The sequence below is a fragment of the Perna viridis genome, chromosome 3, assembly GCF_037379345.1.
Source record: "Perna viridis isolate PV_CMFRI_1.1 ecotype Kerala chromosome 3, ASM3737934v1, whole genome shotgun sequence".
Taxonomy (NCBI): Eukaryota; Metazoa; Mollusca; class Bivalvia; order Mytilida; family Mytilidae; genus Perna; species Perna viridis.
The window spans coordinates 44565689-44588855 of record NC_142447.1 but is presented as its reverse complement, the minus strand read 5'-3'; the positions used below and the strand labels follow the sequence as shown (position 1 = coordinate 44588855).

General features: G+C 33.7%; 1 protein-coding gene across 1 annotated transcript; it reads right to left on the bottom strand.

Annotated features, from left to right (window-relative positions):
* Nucleotides 1–14098: 14098 nt before the first annotated feature.
* On the bottom strand, nt 14099–21267 carry LOC148622422 (uncharacterized). Its single transcript, XM_088572317.1, has 3 exons — nt 20302–21267; nt 19619–19691; nt 14099–18740 (listed from the first exon to the last, which is right to left on the bottom strand). The coding sequence occupies exons 1-3, from the start codon at nt 20497–20499 to the stop codon at nt 16369–16371; spliced, it is 2643 nt and encodes an 880-aa protein (XP_088428443.1). The 5' UTR covers nt 20500–21267; the 3' UTR covers nt 14099–16368.
* Nucleotides 21268–23167: the final 1900 nt, after the last annotated feature.

The following is a 23167-nucleotide window of genomic DNA, read 5'->3' as shown; positions in this document are numbered from 1 at the left end:
ATTCAAACCAAATCTACCGAAAATTGCAAAACATTAAGACAGCTATTTAATCTTTTTCAATGCATGTTACTATAATTGTCATTTTGGCAAATACTTTTCACTAGCCAAGCATTTAATGGGGAAACATACCTAAATATACAATTCTAAAGTTTTACTCCTGGCGTTAAAATTCAATACGGTGAGTAAAGTAAAAGTATTCCAAAGAGGTGTTTTATTGACGTTATTAATAAAAAAGTTATTCATAAAACATGGAAGTGTTAAGTCTTCTGCAATGCGGAAAGCATTCAGATAACAATCATGTTATTTTTAGACGTAATACTGAGGCAAATCAAATTAGTCACTGGAAACATGAGCTATAACTGGTAAATTCAATCGACGACACGTGCCATATGCGTTTACAATGAAAACGATATATTGTTTCTGATTCAACTTTTGATTGTTTAATTATGTTAACGATGGGATATTTCGTTGTCTTCAATTTTTCTTTCCTAGAAAAAGAAATTTCAATCGAATTCAACCTTGATCTCATTCTAGGGAACAGTATCATTCTCTGTTGTTGTTTTTTTTATTTGATAATCTAATATAAACATATTATCTTCATTTCATTCACATTCATGTAATGACCTTCTCTTGTCGCATAAAATATTATAGTGTTGTATGGTGCACATAAAATTTTATGATGGTGTATTGCTTATTAACGACATAAATTTAGGAACAAAACAAAAGCCTATTACATAACTCATTTTGCAGTTATTTGTTTTAAGGATGCATCAATCTGTCTCAATCCTTTGATCAACGATAACTTAGACATGATGACTTCACAGGTCTTCACACTATGGCAAAAACAGACATAGAATGCTTGACTTTAAACGCCGAAACTCATAAATAAATGTTTATTTATTATCTATTGGTACTTCTGACGTTCAAGTTTCTATGTTATAATTATCATACATAATATTAATTCTCTACGTCTTCATTTTGAAATACTTGTTACCATCACAAAATGGTTAATGATGGCCTAATTGCTACTGAAGCTAATTTGGCTACAATTACAGATGAAAATTAGCTGTAGAAGAACTCTGGATAAATAAAAAGGTGTGAACATAAATTTTGCAAATGCAGACAATATAGTCAATTAGAAAACAATCGAATGAGTATGGAATAAATAGACAGAGAAATGAGATTTTCAAAGGAACAAAGCATACTATTGTCATTTTTTGCACGATAAATGCATTCGATCGTTTGAAAAAAAGTTACTTTAACATTTCTTCGTATGTGCTCTAAAAGATAAATCTAGGTATACACAGTTGAAGAAACAACAAAAGCTTCAAAAAGTCGTGGGACAAAGGCGAAACAAAATTTACGAAAGACAACATTAACAAAAAGTAAAAGAAAATAAGCAAATCGTATTCAATCAAACCTTGGAAAATAAAGTTCCTCTGCTTTTGATCGAAAACTTTGAATAATATGAGTCTTTCGTAATGTCAAAGATCGACGCACAATATCTGCTGATAGGTCGACAAATGATGACAGCTGTGGGGCCTTTGGAATGATTTAATACGTATTTACGATCGAAGATTTCCAATAAACTTAATACACGAAAGAGCCACAAGTCCAACATTCATTCATATTTTGTTTATAGTTATTTGTTATAGTTTCTATCTCTTTCAAGGTTAATTGTATGTTTGATAGTGCCTAAATATTATCATAGGTCAAATAAACCAAAATTTTCAAATCGATGACCAGCCGTAAGTCACAATGGGATTTCCCTAGACCTTAGCCATTCAAGTGCCGTTTACAGTTAAATATTTGTGATACAGTACTTTGTATTGATGGTGCTGAATGTGTGTGACTATACGTGTTAATGGTATTTTCATACAATGAAACATCTATGACTACTACTTGCTTATTCTCTACTATGGATTCAAATCAATATATCGTAAATATATCTATCTGATCTCATCATACAGATAGAAAACTTGTAGAAGTTGTCGATAATAAACATTAATATCATAAATATAATTGAAATTACAATAACGATAAATTCATTCAGCATCAATTGCACCTTTTACCAATAACAAATCCGATATCTTGTGCATGATTGTTAGAACTTCACAAAATATTGACATTAGAAATCAATCTTAGTCGATCAAATCAGTATTAATTTACATCGAAGACCTGGATGCTATGTCACTTACAGAAAAAAAACCGACAAAATGAAACCCTTTTTAATTCATCATAAAATCCTGATATTGTATTAACGATCTTTAATTCATTATCAAAGTGTTTTACAGTAGGCAAGAGAAATATCCCGGTTTTGTTCACCATTGCATTTTAAAGCTGTGTGAGATTCCGTGTCCGACCGTTTATGACAATTTTATAGTCATGTCTGACTATAACACATCCTTTATTTTACAATAACAACCCTAAAAATGGAATTCGCGTACAAAGTAGTTGTTTTCCTCGTTATATTGCTAAAGAGAAGCAATAACTAAATAATTTTCGTGTAAATTACAGCGTTTTATTGCAAATTAAAAGTAAAAATTGTAATAATTCAGAAGCAACAATCATAAAGCCATCTTGGCTTTAATATCTTTAAATGATCTTTATCTAGCTTTTTGAAGAGTTTCGTGTTTAGAAGTTTTGGAACAATAATTGACGACGATTTTCCATACCTGTTCAAAGAGGTCGTGAAAAGGCATCGTAAAACATTCGAGATCAAAGACCCGTACGATGAAAATGCAAGAGTAACTTAGTAATGAATATTAATTGTAAACATTTTAAAAATGATAACAATATAAAGAGCATTTAACTGTCAATAAATGGGTTGGCGGTGCATCATAATAGCCTCTCGGGTATCGATACTCTGTAATCTTTAACACATAAATTCTACATTTACTACTTTACTAACTGGTGTATATTTTCACCAGGAATCATGAATGCTTGATAATAATCCTTTTTGACATTAATAGCTTGTACTATCTCGTACCATGGAGAGATCCGTCCAACTAGGAAGACCCGGTGCAATAGGCAAATGTTTTACAGACCCGTCGGTCAGTTTACGTGGTGATAAATATTCATATAATACCCTTTTGTGCAAATTTGACATGCAATTATTTTGCCTTTTGTTGCGATACTGTATAGTTCTTCAGAATTACGTTAGGCCATCTGACGCACAGTTTATGCAAACCGTTGTAACACCTTTTGAAGTCCAAAGTGATAAATGCATTAAGGCGGAGCTGGTCAATGCTAATAACGTCGGATGTCCATTATCATCTATCCTTTTTGTAGTAGCAATGGTCAGTTCAATCACAAAACGGGTAGAAAATTTGTAAATTATACAGTAAAGGCTAGTCGGCTATTTTCATAGAAGTTCTTGAATTACAACTATTTCTATACATATAGTTTCCGAATTTTAGTAACAAACGATAACTTTATTCAAGACCAATGTTCATTTCATAAACACATGCCTTTAATGCCGAACCATTTTATCATTATTAAAAAGCGCATGTCTTGTACTTAAGAAAAAAAACCAACATATGGTCCCGATAATGAAAGGCGATTGATAATAAAACTATGCCCATGGCTTTCTGTGTAGAAAGAAGTAACAGCTTAAAAGGTAATTATATTTTCTGTTTTCCTATTTCCTAACCGTAGTGGAACAACGAACAAACCAACAGAAAATTTATAAAAAGATCATTGCGCAAGCATCCATATATTCCAAAATAAATGTCCAAACATGATCAATTATAATCATTAATGCATCAAACAGGAAAATTTGATAGCTATATAACTTTTGCAGTTGATGTGATAAGTCATAAGTATACATTTCAGAATATACATGCCTACTGACATTGATCGAAATTTTAGTTTTTTACTTTTAGAAAAAGAAAAAAATTACAATAAAACAATAACTTACAATTGAGTAAATGCGAATGCGCAACTTGGATTATTCTTATACAAAATTAAAAAAATGAGAGCTTTGTTGTAAGAAAATCTGGTTTCTGAGAGGAGACAAACACCCCATATGATTGAAATTATTAATTTGATAATCCAAATCGTCCTTGTCCAATGGTCGAAAAGTTTGAGGGTATATTAGAAGTTAAATATAGTGGTTAAACCACATATTTTGTTTTTTCATGGAGTACATAATTATACTACAGTACAAACACTTGAATTCTCTCCTGTTAGTGCGTGTGTGTGCTTCGTGCTGCTCGTATGGTGTGCTTTTTGTTGTCTCTCTTGTTGTTGGACCTAGTAGTATGATTTCGGGTTTTTACGTGGATATACTCTCTTTATTACCTCTCATTTTCGTTGACACTACGGTATTTTCGATTAACCTTTCTTGTTACATCTACAGTAACACGAGAACTTCTCGATTCGGAAAAAAACTCCATTGGTTTACTTCTCAAAATGTTTGAAATGTACAAACTTTACTGTCTCTAAAAATTGTTTTATATACGTTGAGTACTGGGTTAAGTCGTTTTGACATTTTTCATAGTTTGTATTCATTTCAAAATTTGCTTAACGATTTAATGTAAATAGTGTACAAGTCTTGGATTTGAATTACTTGAGAACTTAGAGTGTGAGTATCTTGTAATTTCATAACATACATGTGTGGTCTACTTCTAGATTCGTTGAAAGATTTCGATATAATTTATAATAGGATATTACACTAATATGTAATACTTATAATCCTCTAGTGTTGTAATGAATAACATTAAAATTCACAACGCAGCGAATGCTAGCCTGTCAAACTTTCCGAAACATAATTGACCAGAAGTCGTTTAGTTCGGAGCCGTATATCACAGGAAATTTATTTCAATAGATTTTATTGTCGGTATCATCAATGCTGGTGGCGGGTAAATTAATTTCTCTCGCAACAATATTCTTTTGTCATTCAGATATATCAACATAAATTTACTGCTCTAATATGCTAACATTATACCCTTTTGCAGAATACTCGTTATTTATCGTCTACCGAAACACGGTGTTATTTGCGATAAAATTGTTTATATTTTATTGCCTCGTATTTTCATAGCAATCAGAAAGAACGTCACAGTATCAGAATTAAAATCTCCCAACCTGTAATTGCCGATGCGGTCATCTGTAACTGGCTTTATGTCAGGGAAACTAATTACCTCTCTTTACAATTTATATTCACCACTATGTTATATTTATGACACAGAAATTTCAGTAAAAATATAAAGAAAAAAATGAAAAAGAGTAATGAAACATTCCATATATTCGAGTAAAGTTTTAACTATTTCAGAAATAAGCAACAATACTGATTTTTTGTGATGTCATAATTTGGTGGTTATGGTTCTTTACTTATTACATATTCTCTTGTTTCACTATGAAAAGTGACAAGGTCATTTCATGTCATATTTCAAGAAATTTACGATCTAGTGCAACATTTATTACCAAGTAATTATTTTGAAATTATATCATTACCAGTAATTTTATACGAAAAAAGATGAGTAGTAAATTTTTAAAGTGTTACTCTTTTCATCTGAACAGGTAATTAATTTTTGAAATGGCCAATGAAAATGACAGAATCGCTTTTTTAAATCAATTACGTAAATATTTAATGAAATTCTACCTGTAACTATTAAATGCTAAAATTTTACTATCTCATTTTCAGTTTATTTGAAAATGGATATTGAAATTGGGTGCAGTATACCACAAAGCATAGAGAATGCACCAAATCTAGACTGCGTTATTGTGTAACCACCATGTCAACGAATTTGTTCAAACTGTCAACGAGCGTTTGAATACAAAAATGATAAACTTTACAAATCCACACATTGTGGTGGTGATGTACTAAATGATGCTCTTCGTTGACAAGTGTGTGCCCGTCCGCCTATCCGTCCCCTATAATTTGAAGATGATTACTTGGAAAAGGACTGAATGATTCAAGTTAAATTTTTAACAAACCCTTATTTGTAGACAATTCAAACTTTTCACAATCGTTAAGTAAAATTAAATGCAGATTGGTTATCAACACAATACAACTTTTTGGTTCTCCAATTATGCTGTTTTAAATATTTACTATTCCTTTTTTTTTCGGTTCAATTGTCGGTGAGCATTATATATTTCAGAACAATATTATAGTATTTCAGATTGGTGTATTATGTTTCTCGCAGTATTGAGTCGATGTACACATATCTAAGACAAAAATATAAAATATATATCGTTCATGATGAGTAATCACATTCAAATGTATCTTTAAAAGATTTATAAAAAGTTGTAATTTTTTTCAAAACGTTTACGCTGGGTTGTCTTGAAGGGTCCAGAATGCTGAATACTAATGCCTGGTCTAGAGTTTCTTTGAACAGTTTTTACGGTTGTTTACTTACTTTGTGTTTTGTATTTCTGTCTGTTGATGTCACTCTTTTAGACATTATCCAGATTGTAAATTGTTGCTAAATCATCCGTAATCCTCTCCCATATATCTGCGTATGTCCTAGATTTAGTAGTTTAGGTAAATCAAGGAACATGTGGTGAATGCTGTGGAATGGGTATAGAATAGAATAATATTTTATATTTTATTGTCAATTTGACGCCCATAACTCGGTAGAATACAAACCAAACATCAAAACAAAGTGATCACAAAGAACCATAATGACAATCAATATGGCATTTTGTTATAAGATGTTTAATACAATATAATTGTAAAAGCAAAGTGACCCAGCAATTATTATTTTACATTATGTACTATTAACTACTAAGTACCTTCCAAAAATACATTTGACCTCATATCATATAAGCATGATACAAGGTTAAAAATGTTCTTAATAATGAATTCGTCCTCGGAGGACATCACCCATACATATTTTTCATGGACTCTCATATATTTAATTTTTTTAATTTTTTTTATTTATTTCGCTGAGTTGTTTTGTTCTTTCGGTTGTTAAACCATCTTAAAATATAAAGTAAACCAAACTACTGATAATTTTGATTTTACTTATCAAATAAAAAACAACTACGCATTTCTGCTTAATTTTATCCTTTTAGTTTATGTACTTCCATATCTTCCATTATCTTTATATATATAAAGTCTAAAGGAATCTGTCAACCAGCAAATTTAATGGGTATCGGATCGTCCAGTCATGACGATGCAGCACAAACAAAAATAATCATATAAGCCTAAAGGATTGTACAACGATACCGATAAAGATGGTAACACACTATAATAAAATATATAATGGGCAAAATGTTCAGTCAACAAATGACCTTCTTCAGTGCCTTAAATAAACTGAGTGTGTAGGAAAGTAAATGGTCTGTGAACACAACTCACTACCTAATCAGGTGAATACCAGTGACGTATAAAATTTTACCGACAGTAACAAAGATCTTGAACATTGTGTTGTAGACACACGTTGTGTGTTGATCTTGAATACTGAACTATAAACTAAAAATATTTACAAACACTGTTATAAGAAACTATACAAAACAGGAAGAACTTAATGTTTTTTGTTAATTCCGTGTAGGTGTAAAACACGGAGTTCTTTTATCCAAAATCCCTCCCGCTTCACTCTCTGTAGACCGCTCCAGATCGTGTTTTGTTCCACGATGAAGATTTTCATTTTGTTGAAATCATCGAGGCAGTGGTTAGATAATCTGAAGTGAAGACTCACTGGGAGTAAAGGCTTTTTTGTTAGGTCGCTCCTGTGTCCGTTCAAGCGCTTGTGAAAAGGCTGTTTAGATTCACCAACATATTGAAGGCCACAGATGGGACAGTGGAGCAAATATATTACATTAGCACTCTTGCAGTGCACGTTGCAAAATATTTTGTAGCGTTTCCCCGTGACTGTGCTGGTGAATGATGACGAGTGGTGCATTTGGTTGCAACATTTACACCTTTTGTCACCACAGGAGCGACTCTCGTCTGGAGTCAAGTTGGGCTTAGATATTTCAGCCCTCACAAGTAGACTACGCAAACTGTCTGGCTGTCTGAAAGCAATCATAGGTGGTTCGGGAAAGACTTTGGATAATGTTGAGTTTCTCTCGACAGAGGCCCAGTGCCAGTTGTCAGTTGGTTTTGAGTATAGGTCCGTGGAGAGCTCTCCCCCCGATAAGGTGTTGGAGGTATCGAGGAACGAGATGCTAGTAGCTGATGTTTCGTGAGTGAACTTAATTGAAAGATGTTGATTGTTGGCACGAGCGGTAAAATTGTTTAATTCTTTTTCGTCATGTGTCCACTTCATATCCACGTCGTCAATAATTCTATACCAGGACAGAGGCTTTTCTATAGAGGATTCAAGTAGTTCTTTTTCAAATTTTCCCATGAAAATGTTGGCATAAGACGGAGCCATTTTGGTACCCATAGCTGTGCCATTTATTTGTAAGTAATGGTCTCCATTAAAAGTAAAATTGTTCTTTTTCAAAACCATTGTGAGCAAAGTGACTAGACAGTCAGTAGGTGGAACTTTGACCTCCCGAGAGTCCCATACTTCTCTGCAAGCCTCGATACCATCAGAGTGATGAATGTTGGTATAGAGAGATGTAACTTCCATAGTGACCAGAGTGGTGTTTGGTGGAAAGGGATTCAGAGCCTGCATCTTCTGTAAGTAATCAGTCGTATCTTTTATAAATGATGGAAGTTTTTCAACATGTAGGCGTAGATGAAAGTCCACGAATTCCGAAATTTTCTCTGTTGGATGGCCGTTAGCAGAGACTATAGGTCTACCTGGGTTGTTAACTTTGTGAATTTTGGGGAGTAGGTAGAATCGACCAGGTTTAGGATTTTCAGGTTTGAGATATTCAAGAGTTTTAATGTCAATGTGGTTATTATCGTACATTTTGTTTAACTCAGTGTTTATTTCGTCCGCAACGGATTGAGTGGGGTCTGTTGTTAATTTGATATAAAAACGGTCGTCTTTAAGTTGACGCTCGGCCTCATTAATGTAGGCGGATCTGTCCATGATCACTACAGCGCTGCCTTTGTCTGCAGGTTTTATTATGATATTGTCATTGGTCCTTAGACCTTGAAGTGCAGCACGTTCCCCTATTGTTAAATTATCGCGACTCTCTACGTTGACCCTTACATTTCTTATTAAGTCAGATTTTACATTATCAATAAATGATTCCAAAGTTAAATGTTTGCTCTTTTCAGGGACCCACTCACTTTTCTTTATAAACCGATAGTTGTTTTCATCGTCTGAATCACACTCATTTTGACCCTCACTCTCTTTTGAGCCAAAGTACTCTTTGATCCTCAAACTTCTGGCGAAGTTGTCAAGTTCCTCGATCAGGGTGGTTTCATTTACAGGACCTGGAACTGGGCAGAAATTGAGACCCTTAGCTAATAATGTTGTGTTAACATATTTATCGGTATCGTTCTACAATCCTTTAGACATATAAATATATATATATAAAGGTAAGTTAATGTACTTTTTTTCTCTCAGATGTATATTTAAGTTAAACATTTAATACACCAGATACACTTGACCAAATGGCACTCACATCTTAAAATGATTACTTATATCATGAAACCAACATTTGCAAATGGAGACTATTGTAAGCATTATCACTAGAACCACTTCGTTATTTGTACATTAGAATCATTTCATTATTTTGAGCTTTCCAGTTTACTTTATTTTGCTGGAGTATATGGGGCACATATTTCGCTGCACCTGTGAATATTGTTGCTTTGTGGCCGGTTGTAGCCTGCTCTGTGGTGTGAGGATTTCCTTGTCGTTCATTGAACATCCATAAATGGCCTTGAGCTGACATTTTTCATCCCCGTGAGTTTGTTGTCTCTGTGACATATTCACCATTTCCATTCTCGTTATATTATCACAACAGCCATTTGCATTATTTATAAGCATTATCCCCAGGAATCATTTACATTTTTTGTATGCATTATCACTAGAATCATTTCAGTATTTGTAGGCTTTATCATAAGAACCAAGTATTTGTAAGCTTTAAGTTAACTTTTACGTTGCTTGAATATAAAGTGGCACATATTTTGCTGTACCTGTATATAATGTTTTTTTTTATTTGGGGGGGGGGATTGCACCAGATACACTTGATGGCTTCCTCGTCGTTCACCGAAAACCCATGGACGGCCTTTAGCCGACATTTTTCAATCTGATGAGGTTGTTGTCTCTTTGACATATTCACAATTTCCATATCGTTATAGTATCCCAACATCATTATAAACTTTTTTCTTATTATAGTGAAACCAGATACTTTTTGAGTTACATTTATATTTTAAGTCTGTGTTTACCGAACTTTTTATTGTTTGAAAAAGATTCGGTTCTAACAGATTTCACTGTCATATTATTTTCACCTAAAACTGTTAAAAAAACCAATATTTTTATACATTTCAAGAGTGAAAACTATAAGAAAAACTCATAATACAACCTCGACTCAATTTGTCGAGCTTTTAAAGCAAGAAGGAGGTTCACACACTTATTTTCAATAACTTTTATAGTCTTATAGATATGGTAATTTTGCAATTGAAATTTACCATATTGTGTTGTTAGTTATAAGTAGAGGCAATATCTAACTCTCGGTCAGCATAACTTTCGATGGAATGCCATACAGACACCGATGACCAAATCAGATAACAACGCACTGAGTTACTTCAGAGAAGAAGATTTTAAATGAAAGTTCACAATGACGGCGATGAACGTAAGGTGATGACAATAGCCTACGCCAAAATTGAATTTAATGAAGTAGATTTCAGTCATAATCCAATACTTTAGATAATGTAATTTGACAATAAATATTTACTTTACTCTAAAATACCAAGAAGCATAACTCTTATTTAAAAAAAAAACACTGAGGATATACACCACCAGGTCTCAGTATCGTATTAATTTTTCCGTAGACTTCTATAGTGAAGTGCATATTTTTAGGATTAAAAAAAAAATTTAAATTGATTCAATAAAACTTTCACTTATGTAGCATTTATAAGGACATGTGAAAAAATAATTTCCCGCAAAGAAAATAGGGTGAATCCACGAAGATCGGACAGAAAAGTAGTCTTGAACTATAAATAGCCATTTTCTCTACTTTCACTTTCGTTTTGCACTCTTTAAACCAACCTTTTCAGTGGGACATTTTTATGTCATGTTAGATTTTTTTTTAAAAAAGTTTGTCATCTTATAGTGTGATGTTTGCTCTATTTATAAGTCATTGTTCATATCTTTTGACATAAAATTAGTTTGTATAGAGGCAAAAAGAAAATGCACAATATTTTTATAGCATCCATGTTTTGACCTACATCCGCTCAGGGATATACAATGGTACCACCAGAAACTAGCTACCTTACAAGATTATAAATTATAAACGAATCCATGTAAAACCGTGACATCATAGTGAAAAATGACGTCATAAAGGAGTGGAAGCAATCAGATAAAAATACATTGAATGACTACTGATTGAGTAAAAGGAGATCAGCGTTGCTTAAATCATGAAACTCGTTCGATTCGCATCTTTGACGAATATAGTTAAGTATTTTTGTATTTAAAAACCAATTGCAGAAGATTAATTTCCATGCGTATTGTTTATCTCTAAATATTTAAGAAATGTTTTTAATTTTTGAAAATGCTTATACGAATTAATTTGGTTTATTTGGTTTCTGATGGATTAGAGTCCAAATATATTTAGAACTGGCGGTGACTTATTGTTTTTACTGTATTTCTTATTCTTCTTGTTATTATCATTATTTTAATTCTCCTGTCATAAAAAATTGTTGAAAGTGTCCGCCCCTTTTCTCAAAAGTAGCTGGTCCGATGGAGTTGAAACTTTACAAGATGTTAGAACTACACTTCGAAGGATGCAGAAATTCATAAAATAATTTCCAGCTGCCGCTATTTTTTCAAAATGGCCGCCGGACTAAAGGTACCCATTTTTTTACACCGGAAATTGGAACATCATATATCTCGAAAACCGCTAATCAGAATTTGGCGAAACTTGGTGTATATAATAAGCTCAATAGTCCAAACAAAATCACGAAAAAAAATCGCGTGCGTCTCAGCTGCCATTTCAAAATGGCCGCCACCGCGGTCGAAAATTCAAACTTTTTCGGTTTCGTTGTAACTTGATATCCACGTTCTTTACGCTGCCTCGATTAATAATAAGCAGTTCCATTGACAATATGTTTCTCAAAAGACAGATCAGGAAACGGGAAGCAACTTCTACACGTTTCGTGGAAACGTAAATTTTAATTTTAATTGGCATTATTTGAATTGCAGAGTGTGATCCAATCGACATAAATGACGTCACAGCACCAATGAAGGGTAATGACAGAATTACCTAACCGATAAACTGTAGGCAATAGTCAAAGGGAATAGTAAAACAGGATAGTCCGTGTAACAAATGACAATATCAAGACAAATACTGGAAAGTTAGAAGAACCGCAGTGGATCATGGATTTGGTACAGGCTTTTCAGATTGAAATGGTGGGTTCAATATAGATTCCCCTTCAGTCTCGAGTGGATTGTAGCATTTCTCCACTCGAGATGGTTAAAAGCTAAAGATTTACAAATTGAGGGAGAATCTGTTTCTCCCATGAATGAAACAATACAAAAATAATTTTAAACACCCTAAATTCTCCCAACATCAACTATGTCATCAAGGACCTCCCCTCCAGTCATCCAGTCATTGTGTCATCGATATCACTACCATTATGATTAGTTGATACACTCCCAACTGCATGTACTCTTTTAAAATATGATATGATTAACATTCGTAAATCAGCAAGTATTCAATTGATCAACAATATGATATCAACTATAAACATGGTAAACATGGTAAGCGTGGGAGCCTTCACGCGATATTTGAATTTTCCGGCACGTGGCGGGAAATTACAAATTTTAATCACTCGCTCGTGCGGTGTGAATGAAGCCGAAGAATGGGAGAAAACAGGTGTTATATCGCATTAAATCTTCTGCTGCAATTACAGCATTGCAATACAAATAGGAAGCATAATATTGGCACCGGGAAAAGTTGGTAAAACCTGTAGTCAAAACAGTACAAAAATATATTGATGATGTTAGGAAAATCCTTCGGTTATAATTTGTTAGCCAGAAACAGAATGTATCTCAATTAGATCTGGATATCGAAAAACCTTTTTTGGCAGCGTATGAGACGTATTTTTTTTATAATCTGGTGCCAAACGCCTATTTCTCAGGCGAAAATGATGCATCAAGAAGTCATATTTGGTGGATAAATCAACGGAAGCCATTTTCAAAAATTAGATTGTAGTGGTAATCGTAAATATTTGTATATGTAAATATGTGAAATCTGAGGAACTAACTTTTTAACTTCCTTGTAGTTGAATGCTTTGTGGACGATTTTTTAGATGGGTTTTCAATTTATTGGGGGCAAGATAGCATATAATATTGAAAAGTCAAAAGATTTAACTGAATTAACTTCATGGAAGGAGCAAAATTTAAGAATAACCAAAGATCTTTATAGTTTTTTATAGCATGATAAATAGCATTCTGCGGGTAAACAATTATACAGTATGTTTGTTGTCCCTTCCTTCCTTATGTAGTATTGGAATTCCAATATTTGTAAGGTAAGTCCTCAGACTTCTCGCTTATATTAAGATATATTCAATGAGGCCATAAAAGACTTGTAATGATTTCATCCTTATGAAACGTACTGCGTTTGTATATAGGATTACCCGAATTTTCGTTGATTCCTAATGTGATGCATAGTAATGTGCTTCAAATAAAAAATGGCTACATTGTATGCCGAAATAACTGGACATTGTGTTCAATAACAGTATAGAAAGTAGCAACTTTGCCTTTGTGTTTGTTCATATTTTACTATTATACTTTTTTTTCTTTAATTTTTTTTAACAAGAATTATGTTCCATATGTATTGGGTTTACTATTAGTTCTTTGTCGTTAATTACTCGAATGCAGGTAATAAGTTATCTGCTTAGAAGTATACTAAAACAGATTGTCAGGAAAAATAGGCTCTGCATTGGTTCACGGTCATCTCAAAATTTCTAGAATCATCATCCATATTTTTAAGGGATTGGTTATATTTCTTTAGTTTAAACACTTCTTATTAGTAATAAACATGTATATCTAAGAAACATTCCCACAATGAAATCCGAAACAAGCTTTTGTAAGTTTATTTTGAATCCGCCTCCCAAATAGTCATAACTACTTCTACAAATAAAAACATGCTGTATGAAAGACTGAGAAAATGTCGAATATAACATAAAATTAGAAAATCAGAAGAGAGGTGAAATGCAAGTAGAATTTTTTACTTCTGATGATGAACATTTGGACTATGTCAGCATTTTTCTCAAACGTAACATCCTTTATAAAAAATATTATAACCCAATGTACCTCTTTCAGTGGAGTAGAAAATACGTAAATGACTCATTTTTAACATAAATAGATTTTGGTGAGTCAACAGTTATTTTTAATTGCCTTTTGGGAATAAACCATGTATGTATAAAAAAAGCTCTATAATGGCATATAGGATGGTCTTACTCACTAAATCGTATTTTTATGACCGTTTGTTCCAAAACCAAAAGGTAAGTATTTGGTTCACAATGATCAAATGAGTTAACGTTGGGTTTTCCAGACAAATACTTCCACGATAAATTCTAATATATACAAAACTACAAAAAAACTCCTCTAGGGAAGAGATAGAGGGTTATACTGGCTTGCAGACTAAAACTTTGTACTCTTTTGTCTTCAATCATTATTTGCTGGATGAACACATACGCGATCTTTACTTTTTCTATCAATGTACATAATATTTCCTTGTTTTATACTTTAACTTTGTCATCGACTATGAAATATCGGCTGTTTAAAGGGTGATACATCTCGTCAGTAGCAGCTAGTTTTAGTTTTAAAAAATCCTGTCTATTTGGATTTTGAACCAACGGCTGATTTGGATATGTCTTTTGTTGTACCTGAATTATATCGTGGTTAGTTTTTTTAAAACTATTATAACGCCTATTCAGTGGAAGTTTTGTATTCAATTCAATTTCTGTCAGTGAAGATTGTGTAGAATTAAACTTTTCATTGAAATATCGAATATTCAATTGATGCAACGAAAGCTCAACACTCGTCAATCCAGAATCTTTTTCCATACGTTTATGATGTTTACGAATATGACAGTAGTAGAAAATTAGTAGTAAAATTGCAACAAATACGGAAATTACACAGCATAAAGTAATGACAGTAATTTCCTGAATACTAAGTTCACTCGAAGAACCAACATTTTTCACGGTAGTAGGAAAAGGAACACTTAATGATGTTTCATTTTCACGTATTGTTCGGTCGAATTGAGTTGTTTTTGAGTAATTGTTTGTGTCCACTTGCATCGAATGAGATGTAACTACAGACGAAGTTGTCTTTGTTGTTTGCATCTTGAATTTTTTAGTAGCTATTGTTAACGGTAAAATTGTAGCCGTCGTCGTCGGAAGGTTTCTCGATATCATCGGCTGTAACTTTGTATCTTGTTTATATACCCTATCCGTCTTTTTAAATGTATTTGTAACTTTCGATACCAAATAAATAGGCCTTCTTGGTGTGAATTGATTTGTAGTTTGTTCTTTTGTTGGCCGTATTCCTGTAATTGTCATTGTCGGGCTAAGTTTTCTAGTTTTTGTCGTTTGTGCTTGTAGTTTATAAGATATTGTTTTAGCGACCGTTGGTCGCGTTGATTTGCAATTTCTCAAAATAAACAAAAGAGAAAATGTTGTACACACTGTTGGAGTCAAATTAATTGCTCCAGTAATGGTTTTTGTTGCTATTGTTTTCGGGGATGTTAAAAGTGTAGCATGAGGTATTGCTGTAATTTGAAGAGTTGAATGAGTTAATAATTGTTGGATTATTGGAATATGAGTATAGATAATTTTAGTATTTGCTGTTGGGGTATTAATTGTAGCTGTTTTCATTTCTTTCACTGTTGTATGATTTTTTTGTTTTTCTCGAGAGGTTGTCCTTGGATGCGTTATATTACTTAATATCGATGTCGTTTGAAGACTATTTGTTATTGTATCATTGTCAGTAGAATTATTACCTATGGTAATTATTGGCTTCGAAGTGATTTGCTTAGACATGAAAGGTATATCAGGAGTCATGGGGTTATTTATTATACCATTAATGGATGGAGATGTCATAAAGGAATTAGGAGATGGCATAGTAGATTCGTTACGATTTGTTGTAGTAATAATTTTTGAAATAGTGGTTGCTCTAGCAATAGCAGTGAGCTTAGTAGTAGAATAAGATATTGTGTTGGTAGCAAAGGTAGTTGTAGTTAAAGTTGTGCGATTTTTTGTGGGAGAAGTAAAACTTTTAGTTTGAGATGTTGCAGTTCTAGCGGCGATAAACGTTGATCTTATAAAAAGAAGTGGTGTAGTTGTGGATGTTGAAGTTAATGTTGTCTTACTAGGTGTTGTAGTTGTCGTATTTGTAGTAGGTGTTTAGTTGGTGATCTAGAAGTAGTTAATGGCATTGTAGTCGGTGCTGAAGTCTTAGAAATCGTCGAAGTTATTGTGGTCAGTATTGATTTAGTAGGTGTTGTAGAAGTTGTTGAAGTTGCAGTAGGTGTAGTTGCAGTTGTTGTAGGTACTGAAGTTGAAGATGGTATTGTTTTTGTAGTATATTTAATATTTGCAGTAGGTGCTGCAGTTGTTGATGTTGTAGATGTAGAATATATTGAAGTTGTAGTTGTACTTAAAGAAGATGCTATAGTTGTAGTAAGCCCTGCAATTGGTGTTGAAATTGTTCTAGGCATTGTACAAGGTATTGCGGAGCGTGTTGTAGCTGTAGAATGTGTTGGAGTTGTAGAATGTGTTGTAGGTTTTGTAGATGTTGAAGATTTAGATGATACTGAAGTTGCAGTAGGCGATATATTTGAAGTAGGTGTTTCAAAAGGTGTTGCAATTGTAGATGTTGCAGCTGTTGTAGGTAGTGAAATTGTAGAAGTTATTTTTGATGTAGTATATATTGTAGGTGTTGAAGTTGTAGATTTAGAAGGTATTGAAGTTGTAGCTGTATTATGTGTTGTAGTTGAAGATGTTGCAGCCTTTGTAGGTATTGCATTTGTAGGAGATTTTGTAGAAGGTGTTGAAGTTGCAGTAGATGTAGCTGCTGAAGTTGTTGAAGATGTTGTAGTTTTAGGTGATGTAGTTGTAGAATGTGCTGTTGTTGTAGAAGGTATAGATGTTGTAGTTTTAGGTGATGTAGTTGTAGAATGTGTTGAAACTGTAGTTAGCGTTGTAATAGGTGTTGTAGATGATGTAGCCGTAGTAGGTGTTGTTGTTGTTGTTGTTGTTGTTGTAGAAGATGTTTTAGTTGTAGTAGATAATGTAGAAGGTGTTATTGTTGTTGAAGGTGTTGTAGAAGGTGTTGAAGAAGATGTTGTAGGTGTTATAGATGATGATGTAGCCGTAGGTGTTGTTGTTGTTGTTGTAGAAGATGTTTTAGTTGTAGTAGGTGTTTTGGAAGGTGTTGTTGTTGTAGATATTGTAGAAGGTGTTGTTGTTGTGGTATGTGTTGTAATTGTAGAAGGTGTTTTAGTTGTAGTAGGTGTTTTTGTTGTAGGTATTGTAGAAGATGATGTAGCCGTAGTAGGTGTTGATGTTATTGCTGTGGAAGATGTTTTAGTTGTAGTAAGTACTGTAGAAGGCGTTGTTGTTGTTGTAGGAGTTTTAAAAGGTGTTGTTGTTGTAGAAGATGTTGTTGCAGTTGTAGGTGTTGTTGTTGTAGAAGGTAATGATGTTGCTGTTGTATGTGTTGAAGATGTTGTTCTTGTTGTAGGTGTTGTAGAAGATGATGTAGTAGGTGTTGTAGACGGTGTTGTTGGTGTTGTAGTAGGTGTTGTATCTGCCGAAGTTGTTATAATTTCAGGTGATGAATTTGTATAATGTGTTGAAGTTGAATTAGGTGTTTCAGTTGGGGAAGGTTGTAAAGTCGTAGTGGGCGTTGTAGAATCAGTTGTTAGTGTATTAAGTGTTCTAGAAGATGTTTTTGTTTTGGAGGGTGTTGTAGCTATATTAGATGTGATAGTTGAAGAAGATGCTGTAGCCGTAGTAGGTGTTGTAGTTGTTGTTGCTGAAGTTGTTGAAGGTGCTATAGTTTTAGGTGGTGTAGTTGTAATGTGTGTTGTGGTGGTAGCAGTTGTTGAAGTTGTATTAAGTGTTTTAGTTGAAAAAGGTGTTGAAGCTGTAGTAATTGTTGTAAAAGGTGTTTTAGATGTATTACGTGTTGTTGAAGATGATGTTGTTGTGGAAGGTGCTGTACCTGTAATAGGTGTTGTAGTTGTAGAGGGTGTTGTAGTTGTAGAAGGTGCTGTAACTGTTGAGGCTGTTGTAACTCTTGTAGTTTTAGTTGATGTAATTGTAGTATGTGTTGAAGTTGTAGAAGATGTTTTAGTTGTAGATGGTGTTGTAGTTGTAGCAGGTGTTGTAGTTGTAGCAGGTGTTGTAACTGTTGGGATTGTTGAAATTGTTGTAGTTTCAGGTGATGTAGTATATATTGTTGTCAAAGAAGTAGGTGTTTTAGTCATTGTTGTGTTTCTTGGATGTGTAATTATATAATTTAGTGTTGTAGTTAAACTAGAAGTAGTTTGTATAGTAGTAGGCAATGTAGAAATAATATGTGTTGATGTTGTAGATGGCGTTGCAATGACTGTTACAGATGTGGAAGCAGTTAATGGCATGGTATAGGGTGGTGACATTTTTGCAATCGTCGAAATTCTCGTGGTCGGTTTTGATTTTGAAGTTGTTGGTTTCGTTCGTCTCTCTGTAATAAAAAAATAAAAATCTTAACAAAAACGTGCAGCATAATACAACCGCAAACAGTTGAACTCAGTTCATTTGGGGCAAGTCTGTACACAATATTAGTTTCTGACACACTTAAACACTTACAGTTCATTATGGACACAACAACTGGGTTAGATACAATTATAATGCACAATATTTTGAAATTCAATTAAAGTAACAAAAGTTCTAATTTCAGGGTGCTTTCGTGGATTATTTTGTACCCTTCACCTCAACGTTATCGCACGGAAACGAGGTAACAAGAACAACGACGACGCCGACGACTACGAAAGCATCATAACATAATTCGACCGCTATTTTTTTGCAGTCTTATAATTAAACGTATGGGAAGAAGATGGTAAGTGCTAGTAAGCCAAATTTTGTAGTTACATTTACCTATTTGGAATCTTATTTTACTATAATTTTGTATGCTTATTGTTGTAACTTTAAAATTTATACGATATTTAGGTTTACCAATAGTACAAGTAGTCAAAGTTTTGGTTTATTTCACACCATGTTGTGCCCACTGCCTGGTTTTTACAAGGAATGGTACTGTACTTATTGCAAACATACTAATAGTCAAGTCCGATTTTAGTCGTTTAGTTGTTTAATTACCAAATGCCACTATAATAATATTTGGAAAAGGAAGTAAATCATTCCAGGCATGCTGACGATTGTCAACAGATAGGTGGAGGACGTTAAAAATCAAGACCAGCAAATTCGATTCAGAAGAAAATCAACTTTTACAAACACATTAAGGATGTCTGTCAAAAGATAACCATTTACAAGGGATGTAGAACAATACGTTTATATGCATTTAGAAAACATTGATAGATGAAAATATGATTCTATTTCACTCACGTGCTTCGTATACCTTTACATCATCTAATCCAATGTAACTATGCAGGTCTTTTTTTGTGCTGCGAAATACTATCTGTAATATCGTTGTTAATTGTTAAGGACAACTGTTTTGTGATAGAACAAAAAGTACGTTCAAGATATAAAAAATAATCATGTGTTATTCTTCTGTCAAGAAAAAGAGGGGCTACGACTTTTTATGTATCTAATGTTTATAAGTACGTTCTATACTCTCAGTGATCACAATAATAGATGGCACGATTATCAGGGTGTATACAAATGTACATGCATACATATTTTTTACGTCTGTCTTATGTGACCGCCTGTCTTATGTGACCTTTTTATTCACTTACCTTGGATGGTCACAGAAGACAGGTTTGTCTGTATACATATTTTGTATGCTAAATGCAGGATATGAATATTTTCACATCAGATCCCATATAACAACATCGAGGCACACATTGAACATGCAGTGGTGGTTATGTGATATCGAACACCCTTATTCATATTCAGTTTAGCATACATTTTATCAACAACTTAATAATTTTTTTATGTAAATTATTTAATACGTCTTGTCACAAGGCTGATTTAAGTATTAGCTCAATTTGACATTATAAATGCACTTGTATGAACTGAAATATCATATGTGATGAAATATATCAAACCGCAAAAATGAAATATTTTACCTTAAACGGTTCTGTGGTTTCTATAGAGATATGGTAATGTGTCCAAATATTGCGTTTTTCTTCGTTTCCATCCACACTTCCAATAATAAGCTGTTTGTTAGCACTTTCTATTTGAATAATCAAATTTGAAGACTTTGATGTAAGATAGTACAAAAACTCCAAACAGGCCTGATTTGTATTAATCATTGGTGTTGCCATCCATGTACTAGAGCCGTCCCTAATGTTTGTTGTGATGTCTAATGTGACATAAAAACCTATTGTATAAATTTAAAAAAAAATATTAATTCGGATGAGATCAATCCAAGCAAATAAAGGCTGTTTAAATGACATTTCTACATGATTTCTAAGTAATTTCTCTCTGATAAACTCTTCACTGCTGGGACAGGTTTCATGAAAAATATCTCATTCAGAATTTCCGGAGAGGTTTTTGGTGTCTAATATTGTTTATGTCAATGAACTCCATATAAATTGCTCCCTGCATTGCAGTGGGGATCCAGAAATTTCGACAAGAGGTTGCCACCTGATTGGCCTGAGAAGGGGCGACTTAAGTGATTTCCAGTGATTATCTATATTTTTAATCATAAGGGGCCGCTGTACCTCTGTTATCCGTCTATGCCCATTGAATCACTACCAAAAAAGTGTCAGTTGGTGGTGGGAGATATCGAGTGGAATTGTGAAAGAAAAAATCAGAATCTAATAGTTGATAAAAGTATTGTCTCCACTGTTTACGGAACGCTGTGGTTCCAAATAACCTTACCTTGGCTTTTAGGAACACCATTATACTTATCCCCATATAGATCCTTCACTCTTTTCCAATGCAAACTCCCAGATGTCTGTCCTTTATAACCGCATGCATCTCTGTCAAACGAACAACTTCCGTTTGTCGGATTTTGTGTATACAAAGACGAGTCGCAGTAGTGAGACTTATAAACTGCAGTTGAAAATTATGACTTTTGTTCTAATACGTTTACGTGCCTTTTACGTATTTTGCTATTCATGGTAGTATTTCCATTTTTCGTACTCATTTCTATTCACGCTATTTTTTTCCAGAAAATAGCAAGGAAAGTGTAAGAATGCAAAAACTTTTTTTCCTTTATCTGCCTTTTTTGATTGATTGATTGATTCATTGTTGGGGTTTAACGTCCGAGCAGCAATATTTCAGCTATATTCAAACAATGACTTCAATCTTGTAGCAACATAACCCTGTTCCAGAAGCCTATTTGTTAGAGTTCTAACGCGATACAAAAAGTCTGCGTAGTTACGGCAAGCTCTGACATAAAGTATGAGTTGTGATATGAACACTCCATACCTAGGTGCTGAAGGGATGTTGCCACAGATGAAAGGAAAGTTGACAATTCTGAATGAAAAGTCATCACGTTTGTCGTAAAGTTTGGTCAATAGTTTTCCTTTACCATCGATTTCTGAGTGTAGGTCAAGATATGAGGCTGACCTTACATTGACTGTAGTATCCTTTATTTCAAGTTCTTTGGGGTAGATGCGATGTATCAAATCCCCGAAATTAGGATTGTTTAACGATAATACGTCATCTATATAGCGGAAACTGAGATTAAAGGATCTAGCCAAACGATATTCTTTCTTTCGGATCAAATCAGCTAAAAGTCAGCCTCATAAGAGTGAAGCAATACGTCAGCAAGTAAAGAAGCACAATTTGTTCCCATTAGAATGCCGACCGTTAATTGAAAGACACGTCCACCACACTGGACAAATATGTTGTCGATAAAAAGTTCCAGCATTTTGTAAACAACTTCCTCTGTATATTTGGAAGATGATTTGGAATTATTTCTTACAAAGTATGAGGAATCTCTACCAAGAGCTATATATTTGTATCTAGGTGTACTATCTTTTTTTTGTTTTTTGTTTTGTTTGGAAAAGCAACGCTGTATAATGTTTTTAAGTCGGGATTTTAACCTGATTATGGGGAATAGAAGTATACAGTGTTGAAAAATCATATTATATCATATCATATTATATTCAGATAATAGTCTTGAACTGATTGTCTCCAAAAGATCTTTCGAATTTTTCAGGATCCACATTGAATTAATACCACTACGGGAGTAACAAGTGTTGTGGTAGGACTGCAGACCTTCTTTGACAGTTGTGAGTATAGAAATTAAAAGTTTTGAAAGAGGTTTGGTGGTACATTTTGCAGATCCAGCTATGAAGCGTTGTTTGTATGGATTCTTGTGGAGTTTAGGAATCCAGTACATAGACGGTGAATCACAATCATCGTCCTTGGTAAAGAGACCAAAAGAGGATAGTACAGATTTATGGTTTTCCACAATCTCGTCTTTGGAGAGTTGTGGAAGCAGTATAGGTCTTATCACTGCTATTATTTTCTACGTTTGGCTTTGATAATAAACATTGATGGAAAACGTTTCACAGATAAAAACAATGTTGTTTTGGGCTTTGTCTGCTGGTACGACAGCATATTTATGTATAGCAGACAATGTTTTTGCTACATCAGGTCTTTGAAAACTGCTGTAGTTTTGGCACTCCTTGACCTACTTGAAACTTTTATTCGTTACAAAATTAAAGACCTCACGGCCTTTAACCACTCTGACAGAGAATCAATGCCTTCTTGTTCTCGTTTTATCCATTTTCTTGCATAGTCCTTGACGGCATCCATAAGAACTTTAAAGTTATAATTCCAATCTTTGGAGCGTGATTCATGGTACTTGGGACCTTTAGAAAGGATATTACGCAGAGATTCGTTTTCGTTGATGGATACATCTCCCGTAACGAAGTGACCAGAAGGACCATATTTGAATGGAGAGTTTGTGCAAGAACAGTCAGGTGGTTTAGCCTTGAAGTCCTCAGTCTCGAGGGTTCTGCAATTGCTTTTTAT